Source organism: Coturnix japonica, chromosome 18 (assembly GCF_054131305.1).
Source record: "Coturnix japonica strain WE chromosome 18, WE-NBRP24, whole genome shotgun sequence".
Lineage (NCBI taxonomy): Eukaryota > Metazoa > Chordata > Aves > Galliformes > Phasianidae > Coturnix > Coturnix japonica.
Window position 1 is genome coordinate 10,886,817 of NC_140680.1, and position 20,060 is coordinate 10,906,876.

The 20,060-nt window shown below is 60.4% G+C and overlaps 4 protein-coding genes and 1 long non-coding RNA gene across 18 annotated transcripts; 3 read left to right on the forward strand and 2 right to left on the reverse strand.

The window, feature by feature from the left end:
* Positions 1-108: 108 nt before the first annotated feature.
* Positions 109-4,800, reverse strand: LMAN2 (lectin, mannose binding 2). The gene is made up of 8 exons (XM_015876380.3): positions 4,629-4,800; positions 4,424-4,542; positions 4,236-4,353; positions 2,421-2,500; positions 1,538-1,699; positions 1,267-1,381; positions 874-993; positions 109-599 (listed from the first exon to the last, which is right to left on the reverse strand). Exons 1-8 carry the CDS (start codon positions 4,777-4,779, stop codon positions 439-441), a joined length of 1,026 nt encoding a protein of 341 aa, XP_015731866.1. The 5' UTR covers positions 4,780-4,800; the 3' UTR covers positions 109-438.
* A 377-nt stretch (positions 4,801-5,177) lies between these two features.
* LOC107320470 (ADP-ribosylation factor-like protein 3) lies at positions 5,178-8,350 on the reverse strand. Of its 10 annotated transcripts, XM_085519220.1 has the most exons (8): positions 8,003-8,350; positions 7,164-7,268; positions 6,706-6,828; positions 6,496-6,612; positions 6,344-6,394; positions 5,558-5,735; positions 5,405-5,477; positions 5,178-5,295 (listed from the first exon to the last, which is right to left on the reverse strand). In XM_085519220.1, the coding sequence occupies exons 1-8, from the start codon at positions 8,069-8,071 to the stop codon at positions 5,196-5,198; spliced, it is 816 nt and encodes a 271-aa protein (XP_085375346.1). In that variant the 5' UTR covers positions 8,072-8,350; the 3' UTR covers positions 5,178-5,195. The 10 variants fall into 10 exon arrangements, with proteins under 10 accessions (XP_085375346.1, XP_085375347.1, XP_015731861.2 ...); XM_085519221.1 differs by lacking the exon at positions 5,178-5,295 and having other exon boundaries at positions 5,296-5,477; positions 5,558-5,666; XM_015876375.3 differs by lacking the exon at positions 5,178-5,295 and having other exon boundaries at positions 5,296-5,477.
* LOC146757933 (uncharacterized) lies at positions 5,478-6,122 on the forward strand. Its single transcript, XR_014935644.1, has 2 exons — positions 5,478-5,606; positions 5,800-6,122. It is a non-coding gene; the product is annotated as an uncharacterized LOC146757933 (long non-coding RNA).
* On the forward strand, positions 8,235-14,332 carry RGS14 (regulator of G protein signaling 14). 4 transcript variants are annotated; one of them, XM_015876370.3, is made up of 15 exons: positions 8,235-8,413; positions 9,245-9,266; positions 10,146-10,300; positions 10,402-10,494; positions 10,873-11,016; positions 11,118-11,267; positions 11,386-11,506; positions 11,582-11,706; positions 11,776-11,973; positions 12,062-12,138; positions 12,245-12,371; positions 12,469-12,550; positions 12,706-12,764; positions 12,895-13,003; positions 13,175-14,332. In XM_015876370.3, exons 1-15 carry the CDS (start codon positions 8,369-8,371, stop codon positions 13,399-13,401), a joined length of 1,734 nt encoding a protein of 577 aa, XP_015731856.1. In that variant the 5' UTR covers positions 8,235-8,368; the 3' UTR covers positions 13,402-14,332. The 4 variants fall into 4 exon arrangements, with proteins under 4 accessions (XP_015731856.1, XP_015731857.1, XP_085375340.1 ...); XM_015876371.3 differs by having other exon boundaries at positions 11,386-11,479; XM_085519214.1 differs by having other exon boundaries at positions 8,277-8,413; positions 8,916-9,266.
* Positions 14,333-15,928: 1,596 nt separating this feature from the next.
* SLC34A1 (solute carrier family 34 member 1) lies at positions 15,929-19,916 on the forward strand. 2 transcript variants are annotated; one of them, XM_015876368.3, is made up of 13 exons: positions 15,929-16,064; positions 16,217-16,333; positions 16,471-16,653; positions 16,818-16,946; positions 17,017-17,160; positions 17,244-17,355; positions 17,433-17,628; positions 17,835-17,930; positions 18,065-18,158; positions 18,341-18,508; positions 18,849-18,965; positions 19,076-19,200; positions 19,282-19,916. In XM_015876368.3, the coding sequence occupies exons 2-13, from the start codon at positions 16,231-16,233 to the stop codon at positions 19,834-19,836; spliced, it is 2,022 nt and encodes a 673-aa protein (XP_015731854.1). In that variant the 5' UTR covers positions 15,929-16,064; positions 16,217-16,230; the 3' UTR covers positions 19,837-19,916. The 2 variants fall into 2 exon arrangements, with proteins under 2 accessions (XP_015731854.1, XP_015731855.2); XM_015876369.2 differs by lacking the exon at positions 15,929-16,064 and having other exon boundaries at positions 16,868-16,946.
* The last annotated feature ends 144 nt before the right edge of the window (positions 19,917-20,060 follow it).

The following is a 20,060-nucleotide window of genomic DNA, read 5'->3' on the forward strand; positions in this document are numbered from 1 at the left end:
CCTCCCCTATTCGGACCCGTTCGGATCCCCCCTTTCTCCGTCCCCCTCCCGCAGCTCAGCCCCCCGCCCCCTCCCCAGCAGAGCCCCAGACACAGGCGGAGCCGCGGGTGGTGTCAGTCCTTTAATGCCCCACTCACAGCCCCAGCCCCAACAACCCCGACATTCACGCCCGCCGCCCCCGGTAACGCAGCAGGTCCTGGGGGGGCTCAGAGGAAACACGGCAGCTCCTCTGCAGCAGCTCGATAAAAACATTCCCTCCCCCCACCCCCCCCAGCCCAAGTCCAGCCCGCCAGACAGCGCGTGTCCAGCAGGATCACAGCCACAGGGACAGGTAAGAAAATACTTCTTGTATTTCTCAGAAACAGCTTTTAGAAACCACAGTTTGTAGAGCTCCCCATAGAAAAGGAACGTTTCGGGCAGCTCGGCCCAGTGCTTCCATTAGTAAAAACGCTTGTTCCGCTCCTGGCGTTTCTGGAAGACCACAGCTCCCACCACAGCACACACAATGATGCCCAGCAGTGCACACAGCAGCAGCAGAAACACCTTCCAGCCCGTCAGGGGCCCGCTGCGGAAATTCCCTGTTGGATCATCCACGTTGTCTGCAAGGAGAAGGAGCAAGAGATGCACCAAGGCTCAGAGAAGGGAATCTCAGCTCTAACACAGCCCTGCTGCACGGCTAAGAACAGGGAGATCACAGTGTGCTCAAGTGATAGATGGATATTTGCCCTACAAGGTTCACTGTGCTGCTGGCAGCAACCACTGAATGCCAATGCTTAACACAGGCACCTGCCTCAAGGCAGCTTCTGGATGTTTAGGAGCCCAGCCCCAAGATCCAAGTCCTTCACTGAAGGTTTGGGAAGGGCAGACACTCACCTTTGGGAGATTTAAGGAGACTGACGCTAGGCTCGATCTTTGTCCAGTCAACAGTGTCATCTTCTAGAGGATGCTCCACCATCAGCTGGAATAGCTTCATTGAGATGATGTCATGATTGTCTAGGAAACAACCGTCAGCACTGAGGACTGTCAGAAGCCTTGAGAAATGCCCACATTGGCAGAGCATCCCCAGCTCTGTGCTCTGCCACGTGCAGGTCTCCTTCCCTCTCAAGCAACCCTTCAAATCCCAGGTATAATTTGAGATGCTTTTAGATGCCTCCTTTCCCAGTCCACGTGTCCCACATCAATGCAGTTTCAAAAGCCCCATGAACAAGAAGCCACCTTATACTACATCCATAGCAGCACATATTCCTGCAAGCAAAGCCCACTCACCAGATAAGTCTCCAGTGCCTGCAGAAGCGCCGAAAAAGTAGCCAGTGGGCAGCTGTACCCCTGCAATATCAATGCAGTTCTTCCATTCATTCTTGTCTTCTACATCCGTCATCACCTGTAGGACCAGCGGAGTCACACTGAGAACACTGGCTGCCCCTCTGCCCCCCAGTACAAACCACACGGTGCCCCAGCACCACCCACCCACCAGTACCACCTGCTGTATGTGCAATGAGGTGCCCTGCAGAAGGCACAAGGCTCCCCAACATCTCACCGTCAGGCGACCCCGGGAGTACCGAACTGCCAGGAAAGTGTCGTGATTCTGGTTCCGAATCTCAGCGGTGCATCCTGCCAGCTCCGTCCAGCGCCCGTCCTTACTGTGATCATACGTCAGGGAGCCGTTGTTCACCATTGCAGAGATGTAGGGGAACACACGCTGCAGGGAGAGAGCTGAACTATTACATCAAAGCTCTTTGCCTATGTAAAGCTGGCCCTAAAACGAGCAACAGCAGAGTTGCCTTTTCTTATCATCTACATTAAGACCCCTCATGGGCTTACACAGCAGTGGGGGCTCATGACAATGGGACAATTGAGACACTAACAACTCAATGAACATCAAGACAAGCAGACAGGGTCACTTCCCAGGTATTTATGACTTTAGGGGTAACAGAGCTCCCTAATGCTGTAACGTTGTCTAACTGTGCCATAATGAGATCCACAAAGCAGGACAGAAGGACCACAACCCCCATGGGGAATTCTGGAGAAGAAAGCCAGCACTGGAGTTTCTCTTTTAGAAAAGCAGGTTGGAGATGGAGAATAAGGCCAGAAACAGTGTGGGATGGTCAGAGAAGTTCAGGAAACAACACCTGGGATTAATATATTTTCAGATGGATTTCACATTCAAAATCTAATGTCCTGTCAGAGGAAAGGCCCTGGGAGCATAGGAGCAGGCAACAACACCATGAGATGGAGCAAGCACCTTCTTGTCCCCATTAATGCACATCCATCCTCTGCTCTTTACCAGCTCACAGGACAGGAAGAACAACAATCTGTTCTTGCATAAAGAGTTTTCCTTGGTCCAGGCATGAAGCACTTGCAGCACAAAGCCACAAGGAAACAGCCTCCTCGGCACTGAGCAAACTCCCTCAACTACTCACCTCTGTTGCTTCGTCATTGGGATACGTATCGAGGAAAATAGCCAGCCCATGAAAATTGTCCCTGCTGCCAAAAACAGGACCTGGAACAGGGCAGAACACAGTGAATGGACGGCTCTGTTCCGCACCCTCATCCTGAAGCCCTGGTCTTTAGGTCTTTGACACTGGCACAAACAGCACAGCTCTACCTCACCACAAAGCACAGCCCCATGAGGCAGAATCTGCATAAGAACAGCAGACACGGCACCAGGTCTGCCCATGCAGACTGCACACAACCACCAGGGGAAGCACTGGGCACGATGCCCACTGAGAAGCACTGCTCATCCAAAGCATTGCTGCAGGCTCTCAGGATAGGATGGACAAAGCAGAGCGTTCCTCTGTAACCAGGTGTGGCCAAGGGGAGCTCAAAACCTGCTCTGCAGAGAGCCATGCAGGACAAAGGCAGCTCGCTCTAAGGCTGCCCCAGGACATGTGCAAGCACTGCCAACCCAAGCTGTGTGTGGGGCTCGTGCTGAACACATGGACTCATAGAATTGTTTGAGCCGGGAGGACCTTTAAAAGTCATCAATTCCAACCTCTCTGCAATGATCAGGGACATCTGCAGGTAGGTCAGGGTGCTCAGAGCCCCATCCAGCCTGACCTCCAGGTATAGGGCATGCATCACCTCCCTGGGCAACCTGTGCCAGTGCCTCACCACCCTTTGCATAAAAAGCTTTTTTCTTATATCCTCTCTAAACCTCTTTTAGTCTGAAGCCATTTCTCCTTGTCCTAACACAACAGACTCTATTAAAGAGTCTGCCCCCTTCCTTCTTACAGCCCCCCTTTAGATACTGAAGGGCTGCTCTCAGGTCTCCCCAGCGCCTTGTATGAAGAGCCCCAGCTCTGTCAGCCTGTCCTCAAAGGGGAGGTGTTTCATCCCTTGGATCATTCTGCAGCCCTCCTTTGGTGGCACTCTAACAGGTCCACATCTCTGCTGTGCTGAGAGCTCCAAACCAGGTGAGGTGCCACCAGCACAGAGCAGAGGGAAGGATCACCTCACAGAATCACAGAATGACCCGGGTTGGAAGGGACCTCAAGGATCATGTAGTTCCAACCCCCTGCCTGGCAGGGCCACCAAACATACACCTTTACTAGATCAGGTTGCCCATGGCCCCGTCCAACCTGGCCTTGAACACCTCCAAGGACGGGGCATCCACAACCTCCCTGGGCAGCCTGTTCCAGGGCCTAACCACTCTCCTAGTGAAGAACTTCCCCCTAACATCCAACCTAAATCTTCCCTCTTTTAACTTAAAACCATTTCCCCGTGTCCAGCTATTGTCAGCCCTTTCCAAGAGTTTCCTCCCCTCCTGGCAGTAAGTTCCCTTCAGGTATTGAAAGGCTGCAATGAGGTCACCCCGCAACCTTCTCTTCTCCAGGCTGAACAAACCCAACTCCCTCAGCCTGTCCTCATAGGGGAGGTGCTCCAGCCCCTGATCATCTTCCTGTCCCTCCTCTGGACCCTTCCCAAAATCTCCATGTCTTTTTAGTACTGAGGGCTCCACACCTGGACACAGTACAACAGATGGGGCCTCACAAGAGCCGAGTAGAGAGGGACGATCACCTCCCTATCCCTGCTGACCACCCCTCTCCTGATGGAGCCCAGGATCCCATTTGCTTTCCGTGCTGTCAGAGCGCACTGCTGGCTCATGTTGAGTCTGTCGTCCATCAGGACCCCCAGGTCTTTCTGTGCCGAGCTGCTCTCAAGTACCACCTCCCTGACCCTACAGATGAATGATGTAGGGTGCCGTATCCCAGCTGTCATTCTGTGCCGTCACGTACCCGACACGAGTCTCTCCTGCGTGTACCACAGTGCCAGGCCGTCCCCGTGCAGGTTCTTCTTTCCAGCCCCGTGGATCTTGAAGTGGACGTGCAGCTCCCAGTCCTTCAGGAAGCAGGGCTGTGGAATAAAGCGGTGCAGTGTCAGCCCGGCACCGGACCGGACCGGAACGGGCCCGGTTGTCACTCACCACCCGGTTCCATATGGATCCGTCCCGGCTGCGCTCATCCGGTGTGAGCCGCACGTACTGGCTGGTGACCATGGTGCTGCCCTGGAAGTCCCATAGCGGCATGGCGGCGGACCCGGCTCCTGTCACGGATACACACAAAGCGGCTCAACCCGCCGCCCGGTGCAGGCCCGCTCCCGCTCCCGGTCCCGCCGCTCCCCGCGCTCACCCTGGTACGGCTTCATCAGCGAGTGCTCCCGTTTCAGGTGCTCGCTGTTCCCGTCCGTCAGCTCGGCGGACACGGTTACGGGCACAGGCCGCGGGCCGCCCCCCGCCAGCACCAACAGCGCCACCGCCGCCAGCCGCGCGCCCGCCGCCATGCTCCGCTTCCGCCTTCCGCCCACCCAACAGCGGTGACTCTCTCAACCAATCAGAGGCCTCCGTTCCGCTGAGCTCCCGCCCCCGGGGTGTGACGTCACTCACATGCGCCCATGGGAGCGGAGGGGGCGGGGCAACAGCTCGCAGCTGTCTGTGCGCAATGCATGCTGGGAGCTGCAGTCCGCGCCGCTCCGCCTCGTGCCGCCCGCTGGTCACGTGACACCCCCCCCCCCCACACACACACACACACACACAGACACAACGCGGGACAAGATGGCGGCTGGACAGAAGGTGGCACAGTCAGTGCGGAGCTCAGCGCTGATTTATTGAGCGCTGCCAGCCCGGTACAACGAGCCATGTCACCTGCACACCATGGGGCTCAGCCCTCCCTGCCACAGCCTGGTGCTGCAGGCCGGGCCTACAGGTGCAGTGCTGCCCAACCCGGCCCTGAGGGTGCCCATATGGGAAGTGTGTGAGGCACAGAGCTGTGGGCTGAGATCGGCCCCACAGGGACGGCCCTAAAGACGAGGAGAGAAGGGAGGATGGATGGGGAGCAGCCCCGCAGTGTGGGCTGCAGGCTCAGGGCCTGCCCAGGCCTTTGTGCTGTGTGGGGTGTAGCTCAGTGACCTGCAGCTCCGTCTCTTTGCAGCTCTCATTTCTTCCTGCTCATGATCTGCTTGGAAATCCAGTTCATTCCGTCCTGAGAAGAAGAGAGGTTTGAGCACAGCCTGCTCCTACACACCCGTGGTGCTGCTGGCCGCTCAGTCCGTACCTGCACACCTTCTCCAGACAGGGCAGAGCAGGCCTGGATCTGCCACTCTCGGTCCCGGTACATGTGGAGGTTCAGCCCTTCTGCAATCTCAGCCGCAGGTGCTGCTGTCACCAGGTCCTGTTTGTTGGCAAATACCAGCAGTGGGACCCCAAGCAGAGATTCCTCCTCTGTGAGCTCCGCCAGCTCCTGCCAAGAGAGAACCCCTTCCCAGGAGTGCTGCTGCTCCCATAGATCCGTGTTCCTCTCTCAGGTGCTGCTGGTGAGTCTCAAGAAGCCGTGAGGTCTCCACAATCCGAGGTGGAGATGGGAACCCTTGAAGCTACATCTGTCCTGAGGAGAACCTGGAGCAGCGCTCAGCATTGCTTGGGGACAGAACACTCCTGGCACCCGGAGCACCTTGGGCAAAGGGCAGCTGCTGCCAGCCCACACAGTCTGGCACCCATGACTCTGTTTCTGGCAGAGCCTGGTGTCAGCATGGCCTCAGCTGACACTGCTTCACCTTCCATTCTTTGCTTTGCTTTCCAGCTTTTACATCTCTTAGTTCACTACCTGGGTAAACAGCTTTGTTATGTGGCCTGGGGCATCATCCTCAGCTCAGATAGGATGGGCAGAGCAGACCATCAAGTCTGCAGTGGGGTGGGACAGATCTCCATGCTGAGGCCCCAGTCATGAGCCCTTCCCACACAGCCTGGGGAACAACTCAACCCCCATCAGAACAGCCCACATTGAACAGCCTTGCTCCCCACTGCCATCCCCAAGACCTCACCACCCCCCCTTGCCCAGACCCTTCATACCTGCCCCGTCTCCTCAAAGCGCTTCTGGTCTGCACTGTCGATGACATAAATCTGCCAGGAGGGACAAAAGGAACTGCAGGCAGCCCCTCCTCACACAGCACACAGCCCCTCGCTTGTTGCAGGGCTCTGCTGGGGCACAGCCCCTGGCTCACCAGCAGGTCGGTGCTGCCCAGGTACTTCCTCCAGTAAGGTCGGACGGCGCGCTGCCCACCAATGTCCCAGATGTTCAGCTTGAAGCCATGCGAGTGGACGCTCTTGATGTTGAACCCCTGTATGGGGAAGCAAACACGAGCATCAACCCAGGGGAAGAAGATGCAGGACCCATCTCCCACCCACTGTGTGTGCTCCGGAGCAGCCTGTACCTGGGTAGGGGTGATGGTGCTGACCTCCTCAGACGCCAGGTGCTTTAGCAGTGTGGTCTTGCCTGCATTGTCCAGCCCCAGCAGTACGATGCGCAGCTCCTGCCCTGGGGACCCCCTCAGCCTCTGGATGACGGAGAGCAGCCCCTGAGGATGCGGGGGGCTGGGAGAGTCCTGCAGGGCGCTGGGTTGCTGCAGAGCAGCCTCGTTTTGCAGCGGGGAGCTGGGTGCCCTGCTGGCCATGGGTGCCCCGTGTCTGTGGCCTGAGCGAGGTCTGGGATTTAGTCCCAATACTCACAGGTTCAGGGTGCACCCACCGAAGATCCGCCCGGTCTGTCCCCCTCCCTGTGAGCCCAGGCAGCTCCTGGCAGCCTAAGGGACAAGCCCTGGTGCTGCTCTGCCAGCCGGGCACTGCTGTCAGTGCAGCTGCTCAGGAGGGATGTAGCCGGACCCCCCCTCACCTCTTGCACATCACCCACGGTCTGGGAATGGCTGCAGCTCACGGGGAGAGGCTGGGGCTCATCCCTGGGGCACTGGCATCTGCTTGACTGGCACGTTCCCCATCCCTGGGGGAGGAAGAGGATTACGGGCTCCAGAATTAGCCACTGTTTCTTCGTTTACCCACAGCATTAGGTAATGCCCTCAGTAAATCCCCCAGCCAGCTGTCACCCGTCCGCTACCTCCTCCTGCTCCTGACCCACAGGGGGGCACAGAACATCCCCCTCCCCAACTCATGGGGATGCTGGCACAGAAGAACACAGTACCCAGGGACACAAGCACCGTGTTGGAGCCACCAGCAAGGGATGCTGCGGGCAGGGTCAGACACACAAAAGGAGGCAGCAGGGGGCCGGCTGTGCAGGGGGTGAAGCGTGGCCAGGATGGGGGCGTTCATAGAATCATGGAGTCATAGAATGGCCTGTAGGACCTTGAAGCCCCCCCAGCCCCACGCTGGCTGCCCCAGACCAGATGAGGCTGCTCAGAGCCCACCCATAGTGCTGTGTGCCCCCATGGATGGAACCAAAGCTCCCTGGTGTCAGGGACACCCCGCAGCCCCACACGGGCCCGGTGCTCATCCCTTGGCCATCGGGATGATCACACCCCGTTCGGTGTCTCAATGCACTGATCCCTGCAGGGCGCCCGGTGACTCAGGGCTCTGGGTGAGCAGCGTTATTTATAACTCGCATTGCGGCTCCAATGCAAACAGCGGCGACAAAGGGACGGAGCAGCGAGCGGCCCGGTGCCATCACGGCTCCACACGGCGCTCACGGGCCCCGCTCTGATCCCGTTATCCGGGACATACCGCTGCCATCTCCCATCCCGTCTCAAAGCACAAAACGCCCTTTCCCTGCGGTCCCCGGAGCCGCGACATCGGGGCAGAACCGCCGGGTCGCGGCACTTCAGCTCCGCGGGGCCGCCCCGGATCGGCGCCGTGTCCCGGTGCCCGGTACCGAGCCGGGCCATGGACGCGCTACCGACGGGAGAACGATGGAGGGAGGGAGGGCGGCTCCGCTCCCCCCGGCTGCGGTCTCGGTTCCCATGGCGACACTTCCTGTGGCAGCCGAAAGCGGCAGTGCCGGCGGGGCCGGGGGTGCCGGGAGGGCCGGGCCGGGCCGCGATGCTGCGGGGAGCCGGGTAACCCGGCGGGCAGGGCCGGGCAGGGCCAGGAATGCAGGGCAAGGGCAAACTGCTGCCGGTCCTCAACGGGAGGATGGTGAGAGGGGACCGGGCGGGTACCGAGAACGGGGAGATGCGGGAGAAGGAGGGGTGGGGCTGGGTGTGGTGAGAGCATGGGCTGTGCGGGGATGGGGGGAAGGGGATGGGATGAAAGGGTGGGTGAAGGGGATGGGGTGAAGGGGGTGGGTCGGGAAGGGTTATGGGTGCGGGGTGCGCAGGGCAGGAAGGTGTGGGGCTGGGGCTGGGGCTGGGGCTGGGGCAGGGGCTGGGGCTGGGGGATGCTGTGGGGTACGCGGGGCTGGGGGTCACGGGGCAGCCCCGTGTGTGTGGGGCTGGCAGGGGGCACTGGGCACCAGGCCGAGCAGTGCAGTGCTTTGCCCACCCCCGAACTGGGGCTGAGCGTGAGGCCCTGCCCATCCTCTGGGTGCCACGTCCCTGTGGGAGCTGTGGGGCCTGGGGATGCTGCAGGGCGCCCTGGGCCAACACGGACCGACTCCAGCCCCTGGGTGCTGGGTTTCCAGTAACCCCAGGCCCCACAGCAGGAGGCAGCGGGCGCTGTGCCTGCCTGGGGCTGTGGTTCTCCTTCCTCCCCTGCTCTTCCTGTGTTGAGGACGCTGCTTCTCCCTGTGTAGCTGCAGTCACCTCTGTCGGCATCTGCCCTTTCCCAGTTGCTGAGCGCAGGGTGGCAGGGGCACACAGGTGGCAGGACAGCAGCGTGCTGCCTGCAGACACACAGCCCTGCTTGCTGTGCTGGGGGAGTCCCACGTCCTGCCCCCCCATGGGGTAACAGCCCCAGCTGTAGGTCGATAACACTGGGGTGGTGTCTCCAGCTGTTTGCCCTCCCTCATCTCTCTTCTCCACCCTGCAGGGCCCGGCTGTGTCAGATGGAGGTAAGGCTGCTCGCTGTGCTGGGATGAGGTTGGTGGCATCTTCAGGGGAGAGGGAGCCCTGTGGTTCTGCCCATCCCTCTCTCCTATGCTGGGCCCCTGGGTGCTGGGAGCTGCAGTTCTGGCTGGGGCAGGCCGAACCCAGTGCTCTGAGGGGATGCTGCTTGTTTGCCAAGTCATGCCTTGATTTGGACTGATTGAGAACAGCAGGGCCCTGCAGAGCAGCAAGCTGCCTCCTCCCTGCTGGGAAGCAGCCGAGATGCTGCTGCTCCTGCTTGCGTGCCCTGTCCTCTTCCTGCTGGTTCTCCCAGTCCACCAGCTGTGCTGCCCAGGGGTTCCTGCAGTATTAGGGACCTGGGTGGCTGATCTGTGTCACCTTCAGTGGTCAGGGCTGGGGGGGATGGAGGAGGTGAACTGAAGCACAGTGCAGAGTCATGGTTCCTGGGGAGTTCCTCCACCCATCCTCCATGCGCTCTCCATGTCCCCCATCTACTCCTGCCGTCCTGCTTCCCCTCCCCACTGGGTGCCTTCCCCACATGCCTGCTTTGTTTCCCGGGAGATGAGTCACAGGCAGAGTGATGGTGACAGCCCTGGGAGGGAGCGTTGTCACGCCGGAAGGTGTCAGCTTATGCCATCCATTGCCGTGCTTAGTTCAGTGGTGACGCTGACGTGATGCACAGAGCAGCAGCTCAGCTCCTTGTGCTCCCATCCCACAGCCTACAGGGCTGGAGCAGCCAGGATGGGGCAGATGGACTTGGGGCAGATACTGGGGGCTGCAGGCAGCGGTTCCTCGGGAGCTGACTCAGCTCCAGCTGAATGCCCATGCACAGGGTGGCTGTGGTGCACAGGGACTTGGACTTGACCTTTTTCTCTCTCTTTCAGAATTAAATGCTTCCAGAGCCCGAGGCAGCAACCACAGTGTGAACAGCCTGCCTGCAGTGCAGTCCCTCAGCAGCTCTATGCACAGCTCTGTTGTCAGCTGGGCTGAGTCCTTTGAGACACTGCTGCAGGACCGTGTGGCTGTCACCTACTTCACTGTGAGTGCTGCAGCCCACATTGTGCTGATTACAGCTGCAGTCCTGGCCTCAAGCCTCCCATGCTCTGGGTGCAGCCAGGCCAGCAGCTCTTTTCCCCACAGGAGTTCCTCAAGAAGGAGTTCAGTGCTGAAAATGTCTACTTCTGGCAGGCATGTGAGCGCTTCCAGCAGATCCCAGCCAGCAACACGCAGCAGGTACTGACCCTGTGTGGAGGATGTGGTCTGAGATATGGAGGTGGCAATCACGTCACTGTGTTCCTGGGTGCTTGTATAATTGCTGGTAGGGAGGCTGGGGTCTGTTTTTGTTGGGACAAGAAAGTGGGCACAGGGCAGGTTGTGCTTCTCCATCTCTGGGGCAGCAAGAGGATGGAGGGTGCTGCTGCCAGTAGAAGGGATGGGAAAAGAGATACAGGGAATAGGACAGCACGGGGCCAGGGCCAGGCAGCTCCTCCATCAGGTTGTACTGGGTGTGAGGCCGGTGCCTGTCCTTCTGCCTTGGGTGGGACTCAACCCCCAGAGCTCAGGTTCTCAGACAGGTTGGGCTCACGGCCCCATCCTGTGTCCTGTTCCCAGCTGGCGCAGGAGGCGCGGCGGATCTACGACGAGTTCCTGTCCAGCCACTCGGTGAGCCCCGTCAACATCGACCGGCAGGCCTGGATCGGGGAGGACATGCTGGCAACTCCCTCGCCGGATATGTTCCGCCTCCAGCAGCTCCAAGTGAGACAAAACCCCTCAGTCCCACTCCAACAGTGAGGCAGGAGCCAGACCCTCAAGAGTTGTAGGCTGGGATGCTCAGCAGGCACCTTTTCCCCCTTCAGATCTTTAACCTGATGAAGTTTGACAGCTACACACGTTTCGTCAAGTCCCCACTCTACCAAGCCTGCCTGACAGCAGAGAGCCAGGGGCAGCCCCTGCCAGACCTGCGGCCCCACTCCCGCAGCAGCAGCCCCCCGCCGGACCTCAGCAAGGTGCATTGGGTGTCAAGGGGACACGGACCCATCCCTGGGCCAGTCACAAGCCTGAGGGATGGAGACACAGTGTGGGACAGAGCAGCCCCCATGCTGAGCTTCCTCCTCTTCTCCCCAGAAGTCAAAGCTGAAGCTGGGGAAGTCTCTACCACTGGGCGTGGAGACAGCTGGTAGTGGTGCTAACCGCAGCCCTCGCCGTTCCTTCCGCAAGGGTGAGCGATGGGAGCCCTCCTGGGCAGGTAGGAGATGTGCAGGGTGGTTCTGGGTGTCCCTGTCCTTGTGCCATCCCCACCATTGCTGTCTGTCTGTCCTAGATGGGGGAGAAGGTGGCGGAAGCGCTGTGCTATGGAGGGAGTCCCAGGGCTCCCTGAACTCCTCTGCCAGCCTGGACCTGGGCTTCCTCTCCTCAGCCAGCACAGCTCCCAGCCCCTGGGCAGAGGTGAGTCCTTGCTGCGCCAAGCCCCACAACTCCACTGCCCATGCTGACGGTGGCTCTCCTGTCCCACAGGGCCACCGCAAGAGCCTGGGGGGCAGTGAGGCTGAGGCCAAGCCCATGAAGTACTGCTGTGTCTACCTGCCTGATGGCACGGCCTCACTGGCCTCCGTGCGGCCCGGCCTCTCCATCCGCGACATGTTGGCTGGGATATGCGAGAAGCGCGGCTTCAGCCCCTCTGACATCAAGGTTTACTTGGTGGGGAATGAGCAGGTAAGGGGCAGGAGAGCTCCTGCCTGCAAGGCTGGTGTGGCACAGATGTGCCCATGCCGGGAGCATCATGATACTTTGGCTCTTGCAGAAAGCACTGGTGTTGGACCAGGAGTGCTGTGTGCTGGCAGACCAGGAGGTGAAGTTGGAGAACAGGATAAGTTTTGAGTGAGTGTCATTTTCAGGACTAATGCCTTTGTAGGTCTGTTCCACATCATCCATCCCAACTTCCCCACATTGCCCCAGATCCCCATTGTTGTCTTTCTTTCTGCAGTCTGGAAATCTCCTCCCTCAACAAGACCATCCGCATCACGGCCAAGTCCACCAAGCGTATTCGGGAAGCGCTGCAGCCCGTGCTGGGGAAATATGGCATAAACATGGAGCTGGCGCTGTTACGACGGGTGAGAGCAGTGGGGCAGTGGTCTGGATGGGGTCAGAGGGGGCGGCAGCACTGGGGTTGCTCCATGCCATGTGTGACACTGGTGTTCCCCATTGCAGCAAGGTGAGCAGGCATCCCTGGACACGGAGAAGCTGGTTAGCACAGTGGCTGCACAGAAACTTGTCCTGGAAATGCCAGCAGGTAACGTCCGCTGTCCACTGTCACTCCTGTGAGCCATATCACTGCCCCCAGAAGTGTCCCCAGCCCCTCCTGCTCTTGGGACCAGGCTGCTTTCTCCTGGCTGTAGCTCCTGCTCCCTAGGTGAGCACAGAGCATTGCTCTTCTCTGTGTTGCAGACATGCAAGTGACAGAACGTGCTGAGGCTGCAGCCGCCCCCTCCCCTCTCCAGAGTGAGGTGAGTCCAAGAACCCACTGCAGTGGTGCCTGCGGGGAAGGTGTGCTCCACTGTGGCCCCTGGGAAGAGGCAGGAGCAGGGAAAGCACAACTTACTTGCCCCTGTGTTGAGGCATGGCCACTTCCTGCAGGAGGGAAGCCCAACAGGAGCAGAGCCTGACACACCATGGGGGACAACCTCCTCCAGGCCACGGTCATCAGCTGCCAGCAACCTGAACCGCCGCACATACGACCTGGAAGGTGAGAGCTGACATGCCCCAAATCCTCTGCACTGAAGTGAAACATGGGCTGAGGAGAGGGGGGTCCCTTCTTCACCAGGGGGGTCCCTTCTTCACCAGGGATGGGTGTGAGGTCCCATGGATGCAGGATCTCCATGGGGTGGCTGAGGCGCGTGTCCTCCTTTTCCCCCAGGGCTGGTAGAGCTGCTGAACCGTGCACAGAGCTGCCGGGCCAATGACCAGCGTGGGCTGCTCTCCAAGGAGGATCTGGTCCTGCCTGACTTCCTCCAGCTGCCAGGGCAGGATGACGGTACAGGCCGGGGGCCAGAGCCACCCAGTGCCCTTCACCCAGGGAACGGCCACCCTGATCCTGCCAAACCTGCACCGGCTCAGCCTGCGGTTGACCGTGAGCCCCGGTGAGCCCTGCCCCACACCTGCGCCAACGTGTGGAGCTGCCAACACTGCCCAGACCACAGATCCGTCCATGTCCTGTCCCAGCCTCATGTTGTGTTGCTGTGAGTGGTTGAACAGCTGCCATGCCCCTCGGCGGGGCCATACCCTGGTACACATCAAGGGAATCCTGTATATAGGTCGAACCCCCATTGCAAAGCACTTTGCAGCACCCCACATGCACCTGGCACTATTCCTGCCTGGTGCTTCTGCCCTGGAGCAGGGCTGCCCTTAGGCAAATTCTGCCCCTGGGAGAATCCTGCCTGCACCAGGCTGGTGCAGACACTCAGGAAACAGCCTTCAGCCCAAGGGAGGGTAGGATTTAACTGGGAAGTATTGGTGATGGTTGGACTGGATGATCTTCTAGGTCTTTTCCAACCTTGATAATTCTGTGATTCTGTGATAGAGGGGACGTGGTCAGACTGGGAGGCAGAGCAGGCGCCAGCCTTCAGCCCCAGTGCTGTGGATGGGCAAAGACAGGAGAGTGCATTGGCCCAGATCAGGCCCTGTCCCAGCAGCAGCAGTGTGAGACAGTGCATGGGAGGCTGCAGAGACGGCCCTCAGGGCATACACCCACAGCCCCTGCCTGGTCCCTGCTGGAGCTGCGGGCATTCAGCCCTTGGGGATAAGTCTGTCCTGTGCTAGAGGTGCTGGATCAGTGCGGCACCTCTGGGTGTTCAGCATCTCAGCCTGCCCTACGTGTGCCCAGCAGTGCCCTGGGCCACCACTCAGTCCCCACTCTGCAGCCACAGGCAGAGGGGTGGCCCAGGGCATCCTCCTGCTGCCCCCAGGCAGGTGTCACAGCCCTCAGGGCTGGCTCAGAGCCCCCATGTGTCTCCGTGGTGCTGCTCAGTCCTGTCTGTGGTGTGAAACCAGGGGAAATAAAGAGCATTGCCTGGAATCGCTTCCCTCTCCTCCCTTCCTTCTCTGCTGGGGATCCACACTGTGCTCAGCTCTTGAGGGATGCTGGGGTGGCTTCTGGCAGCATCCCCGCTCCTGAACCCCGGTACCCACCCAGCCCACCAGAACTGTTCCCCACAACCCTGCCCAGTGTCCATCCTGCTCCTGCAGGAAGGGGCAGCACCAGTAGCCTGTTTTCTCTGTACTGCTAGTGATGCAGGGGAAACTGTGGGGCTGGTAGGACTTCAGCCCCAAGGCTGTCAATGAGTGACAGCCCATCTACCAGGGCCTCTGCGGGTTAATGATTGTGGGGACAGCCAGGCAGCGGCCACCACATCCTCTGGGCACAGGGCACATGCGGCCACCAGCCTCCCCCACTGGCATTGCTGGGCATGGGGGGCCCTGACTGCAGCCCCTGGTCAAGGGACATCCATGCCCCTGCTGTTCAGGAAAGGCACACCGCAGTGTGCAGCCTAGTAAAGGACACGGGGTTCCTTTGCAGGCTTACCCACAGGCTGTCCCTGAGCACCAGCAGCCCCCTGGGTATCCTTGTGCCCATACAAGCCATTGTGTCTGGCTTATTTGTGCTTATGGAGATACCAAGTTACTCTGCAAACAATGACGTCCTGCTAGCAGTGGTGCACGGTGTAGCTGTCCCCTCCAGATCTGCCATGGCATGAACCCATGGGCTAATGGAGACGAAGCTCTACTTCCCAGCTGGGTGACCTGCTTGGCCCAGGGTCCCTTGTCCAGCACCACACACGTCCCCTGGTCCCCACTGCGCCAAGGGAGCAGCACGTGCTGCCAGGGTGATCCAGGCACAGGTCACGCAGTGCTCCATGCCCCAGTAGGCACAGTCCAGGGCACAGGGGGTGCCCTGACGCACTCTGGGCAGCAGCCATGTGGCACCAGCTGGACCCAGCTCCAGAGGAACAGAAGCAGCATGGCCATGCAGCCCCACTGTGCCCGCTCCCTTGCAGCAGCACTGGAGGGGCCTTTGGCCCCAGCTCTGCCCTTAGCTGCCATAGGCACGAGCTGGCCGGGCACCACGTGGATAGATGGAAACTTGGCGGAGGTGTGTAAACGAGGGGTAATAATAAACAGCACTGAGGTGCATTGACAAGCACACTGGCACTGCTCCCCTTCCACTCGACCTGGCATCGTGCATGCTGAGATAAAGCATTCTCTGTGGTGCGCTGGCACAGGCGACATGTCACCATCAGCGATGACACAGGGACCGTGCTGTGCCTGTCCTGCTGGCAGCATCCTGCAGCAATGCTGATGCAACCACTGCCACCACCCTTGGGCCAGGCCAGCAGAGCTGTGTGCATGGGGATGTGAGGCCACACACACTGGTAGTGGGACCTCCTCCTCCTCTCCTGCAGGGGATGAAGTGCACGGTGTGAGGCCGCCTTAGAAGTGGTGACACGGGGCCTTGGGCAGGCCAGGTGGGGTGCACGGGGCGTGCAAGGCACCATCCCCTGCAGTGTGTGCCCCATGCCACCCCCAGGACTGCGGCTGACATGGGATGCTGTGGGGTTACCCATTAACTGCAGGAATTTCTGGGGAGGAGGTGAGCAGTGAGCGGAGGCGAGGGGCAATGCCGGGCTCCTTAGACTTTGCTCTTGACGTGCATATAAAGGGCCCTGGTGCCCCGTGAGCCACTTTGCTGGAGGAAAGCATGGATTTGGCATGAGGACGCGGCGTTGCTCTGAGTGCTTGGCCAGCACCAGGTGAGCAGCACCCAGGGCAGGACAGTCTCCTGGATGGACAAGGGGATCACTAGGACGGTGCTCACTGCACCACTGCGTGGTTTTGGGGTGGCAGTGGTTGGAGCAGTGCAGATGTGGCCCCACCACAGTGACGTGTGGCTGCCTCTGCTCAGACTCAGCTGGAGTGATGCTGCCATACCGGAGGGAGAGCCCGGCCATGCCCCGCTGCCCAGTGCGGGGAGGAAGGGTGGTGCATGGGACCCCGTTTGCCTACTGCCCCAGCCCTCAAGGTAGGTCTCCCAGCCCTCCTCCTCACCACCTCCTTTCCATGCAGAGCTCAGCCCTGCTTCCCCACAGCAGGTGGGCTCCATGCCCAGCACCTTGAGAGGACAGGGCCATAATGCGTGTTTGATATGCCCGTACCCAGCTCTGCACAGGCTGCCGGGTGCCCACGCCTGCCCCTTCGCCGTGGGAGCAGTGACCTGCCCTGACCATGGCTTCCTGTGCCCTGGCTCCCCGGGGCGGCTGGTGGAGAGCCGGGAGCGCTACGAGCTGGATGCACTGCCATGGCAGGGGCCCCGCCTGGGCTTGGAGGAGCTGCAGAAGCCAGGTGAGGTCCTCAAGCACTGCACCCAGCTGGTGCAGCGGGAGTGGAAGATGCTCAGTGCCCTGTGGTGCTGCAGGCAGAGCAGAAGGAGATGTAGGGGACCCACAGACACGGCTGGGCATGCAGACTTGTGCCCAGCGTGTAACACTCTCTCTTGTCTTGCGCAGAGCTGGGCTGCTGGGTGAGGGTCCAGTCCATCTGTGTCTCCCTTCTCAAGGTGCCTCTGATGTTTGGCTTCCTGTACCTCTTCGTCTGCTCCCTGGACGTGCTCAGCTCTGCTTTCCAGCTGGCCGGAGGTACGGCCGTGGGCAGAGGGCAGCCAGCAGCACCCCGGCTCCAGTGCCCTGTCCTCATGCTCTCTCGCAGGCAAAGTGGCAGGGGACATCTTCAAGGACAACGCCATCCTCTCCAACCCCGTAGCCGGGCTGGTGGTGGGCATCCTGGTGACTGTGTTGGTGCAGAGCTCCTCCACCTCCACCTCCATTATTGTCAGCATGGTCTCCTCGGGGCGTGAGTGCACCCGTGGGGCTCCCTGGGGCTGGGGGCAGGATGGCTGAGGAGGATGTGGGGCTAGCAGGTCTCTCTGCCACCAGTGCTGGAGGTGCGCTCTGCCATACCCATCATCATGGGCTCCAACATTGGCACCTCAGTCACCAACACCATCGTGGCCCTCATGCAGGCTGGAGATCGCAGTGAGTTCAAAAGGTGAGCACTGATGGGGACAAAGGGACTTGGAGGGGCTGAGGGCTGCCCCACGCTGACACTCAGACTCCACCATGTAGAGCTTTTGCTGGTGCTACGGTGCACGACTGTTTCAACTGGCTGTCGGTGCTGGTCCTGCTGCCGCTGGAGGTGGTGAGCGGGTACCTGCACCACGTCACCCGCCTGGTGGTGGCCACCTTCAACATCCGCAGTGGGAAGGATGCCCCTGACCTGCTGAAAATCATCACGGAGCCCTTCACCAAGCTTATCATCCAGGTCTGCTTGGGTTGGCTGCGTTGTTGCCAGGGGTGGTCCTCCAGCGTTGGTGTCCCCATGCTAGCAATAATGTCCCTAGCGCCAATGTCCCTGATATGGCAGTTCTGCCAAAGGCCGGCAGCAAAGTCCCCATCACAGTGTAGATGTCTCCAGCCTGAGGATGCTGCCAGCCCCCCAGTGCCATCCCCTCCAATGTGTTGTTGCAGCTGGACAAGTCGGTGATCACAGGCATCGCAACAGGGGACGAGAGCCTGCGCAACCGCAGCCTCATCCGCACATGGTGTGGCCCTGCACCAACCCAGGTGAGGGGCTTGTGGCCTTGCTATGGTGCTGGGGGGGGCAGGCTGCCCCCCCCTAAAAGCTCCCCATGGAAGGCAGTGGGCTGGGGCTGGTGAGGATGCTATGGGCTCACCCACAGCCTGCCTGCTCCCTGCAGACAGCTGCCGGTGGGGTAGGGGTGCCTCCAAACTGCACAGCGTCTGGACATTGCAGCAGTAATGGGATCCTTCACAACGTCACTAGGCAGAAGTGTGAGTGGGTCTGGAGGGTGTGCTTGTAGGGCTGGGGGTTCTGGGGGTCTGGAAGCCCTGAGAATGGGGCTGAAGGAGGGCTGGGTGATGCTGTGGGGCTGTGCGGGGCTGCTTGGTGGGGACAGGTTTGTGAGCAGGGCTGGGCAGGCCCCAGACCCTCGCCCAGCCGTGCTGTGGGGCAGGCGAGCACCTCTTCACGGACACGCCGCTGCCGGACCTGGCCGTGGGGCTGGTTCTGCTGGCTGGGTCCCTCGTCGTGCTCTGCACCTGCCTCATCCTCCTGGTCAAAATCCTCAACTCCCTGCTCAAGGGGCAGGTGGCCAAGGCCATCCAGAAGGTCATCAACACTGGTGAGTGGGACAGGGACCACTGTGGGATGAGACTATGACCACCCTCGGCCCTCTCTGCTTGACCTCTGTCATCCCCCATCCTAACCTTACCTCTAACCCCAGCCCTGCATGAACTCCTGGCCCCATTCCTACCTGCTCCCTGCTCTATTTATGCCTATCACATCCTCCTGTTGTCCATACCCCCCTTCCCATCCATCCTTCCCAGCAGACTCCTGCAGCCCCAAACTTGGCCCTATACCCAGAACCCAATCCTACAGCTCTCTTCCCAGCACCAGGTAGGAGATCTGGGCCGATCCCAGCTGACATGTCCATGTCTGTGCCCTTGTTTGTGCCATGGCAGATCTCCCACATCCATTCAGCTGGCTCACTGGGTACTTCGCTATGGTGGTGGGTGCTGGGATGACCTTCGTGGTCCAGAGCAGCTCCGTCTTCACCTCGGCCATCACACCCCTGATCGGTCAGCCCCAGACATGTGCTGGTCCTTGCTATGATGGCCCATGGGCACTTGGGTGCTCAGACGTGCCTCAAGGGAGAGGGCTGCGATGCTAAGGGGTGCCTCTCCCACAGGCTTGGGGGTGATCAGCATTGAGCGTGCCTACCCCCTGACCCTGGGCTCCAACATTGGCACCACCACCACCGCCATCCTGGCCGCGCTGGCCAGCCCTGGGGACAAGCTGGCTAGCTCCTTCCAGGTATGGACTGGGGGCTGCGGGGAGACATGGAGAAGCCGAGGTGCCCCCATGCCCAGCTCGACACAACCGCCATCCCCACAGATCGCCCTGTGCCACTTCTTCTTCAACATCTCTGGCATCCTGCTGTGGTACCCACTGCCCTTTACCCGCCTGCCCATCCGCATGGCCAAGGCGCTGGGCGAGCGCACAGCCAAGTACCGCTGGTTTGCTGTGCTGTACCTCATTATCTGCTTCCTCCTGCTGCCCTCCCTCATCTTCGGCATCTCCATGGCGGGCTGGCGGGTGCTGGTGGGGGTGGGTGCTCCTTTCCTCGGCCTCCTCTTCTTTGTGGGGCTGGTGAACGTGCTGCAGGTGCGCAGCCCCGGCCGCCTGCCCAAGTGGCTGCAGAGCTGGGACTTCCTCCCGGCCTGGATGCACTCGCTGCAGCCGCTCGACAGCCTCATCACACGCGCCACGCTCTGCTGCACCGACCGCTGCCGCAGCCCCGAGGGCTGGGATGAGCGTGAGGCCACTGCCCGCGACAAGGCCAGGCTGGGGCTGGACAACCCTGCGCTCTCCTACCCCGAGGAGATGCCCAGCCCCGTGCTGCGGGTGGGCTCCCCACACCTGGCCCCATACAGTGCCACCCGCCTCTAGCCCGCACCGGGTGCCCGGTTTCCACTTTCCCCAGTGTCCAATAAAGGCTGAGCACCTCGTGTCCCAGCTGTGCATCTTCAGCCCCTGTCCTGCAAATCCTGACTGCTGCATCCGTGCAGCACCAAGGTACTGCCCTGCAGCCCAGCACTGGGGCAGCACCAAGCACAATGCTTGGCAGCACAGCAGCACAGCGATGCAGCAGCCAAACCCATGTGGTGCTCTGC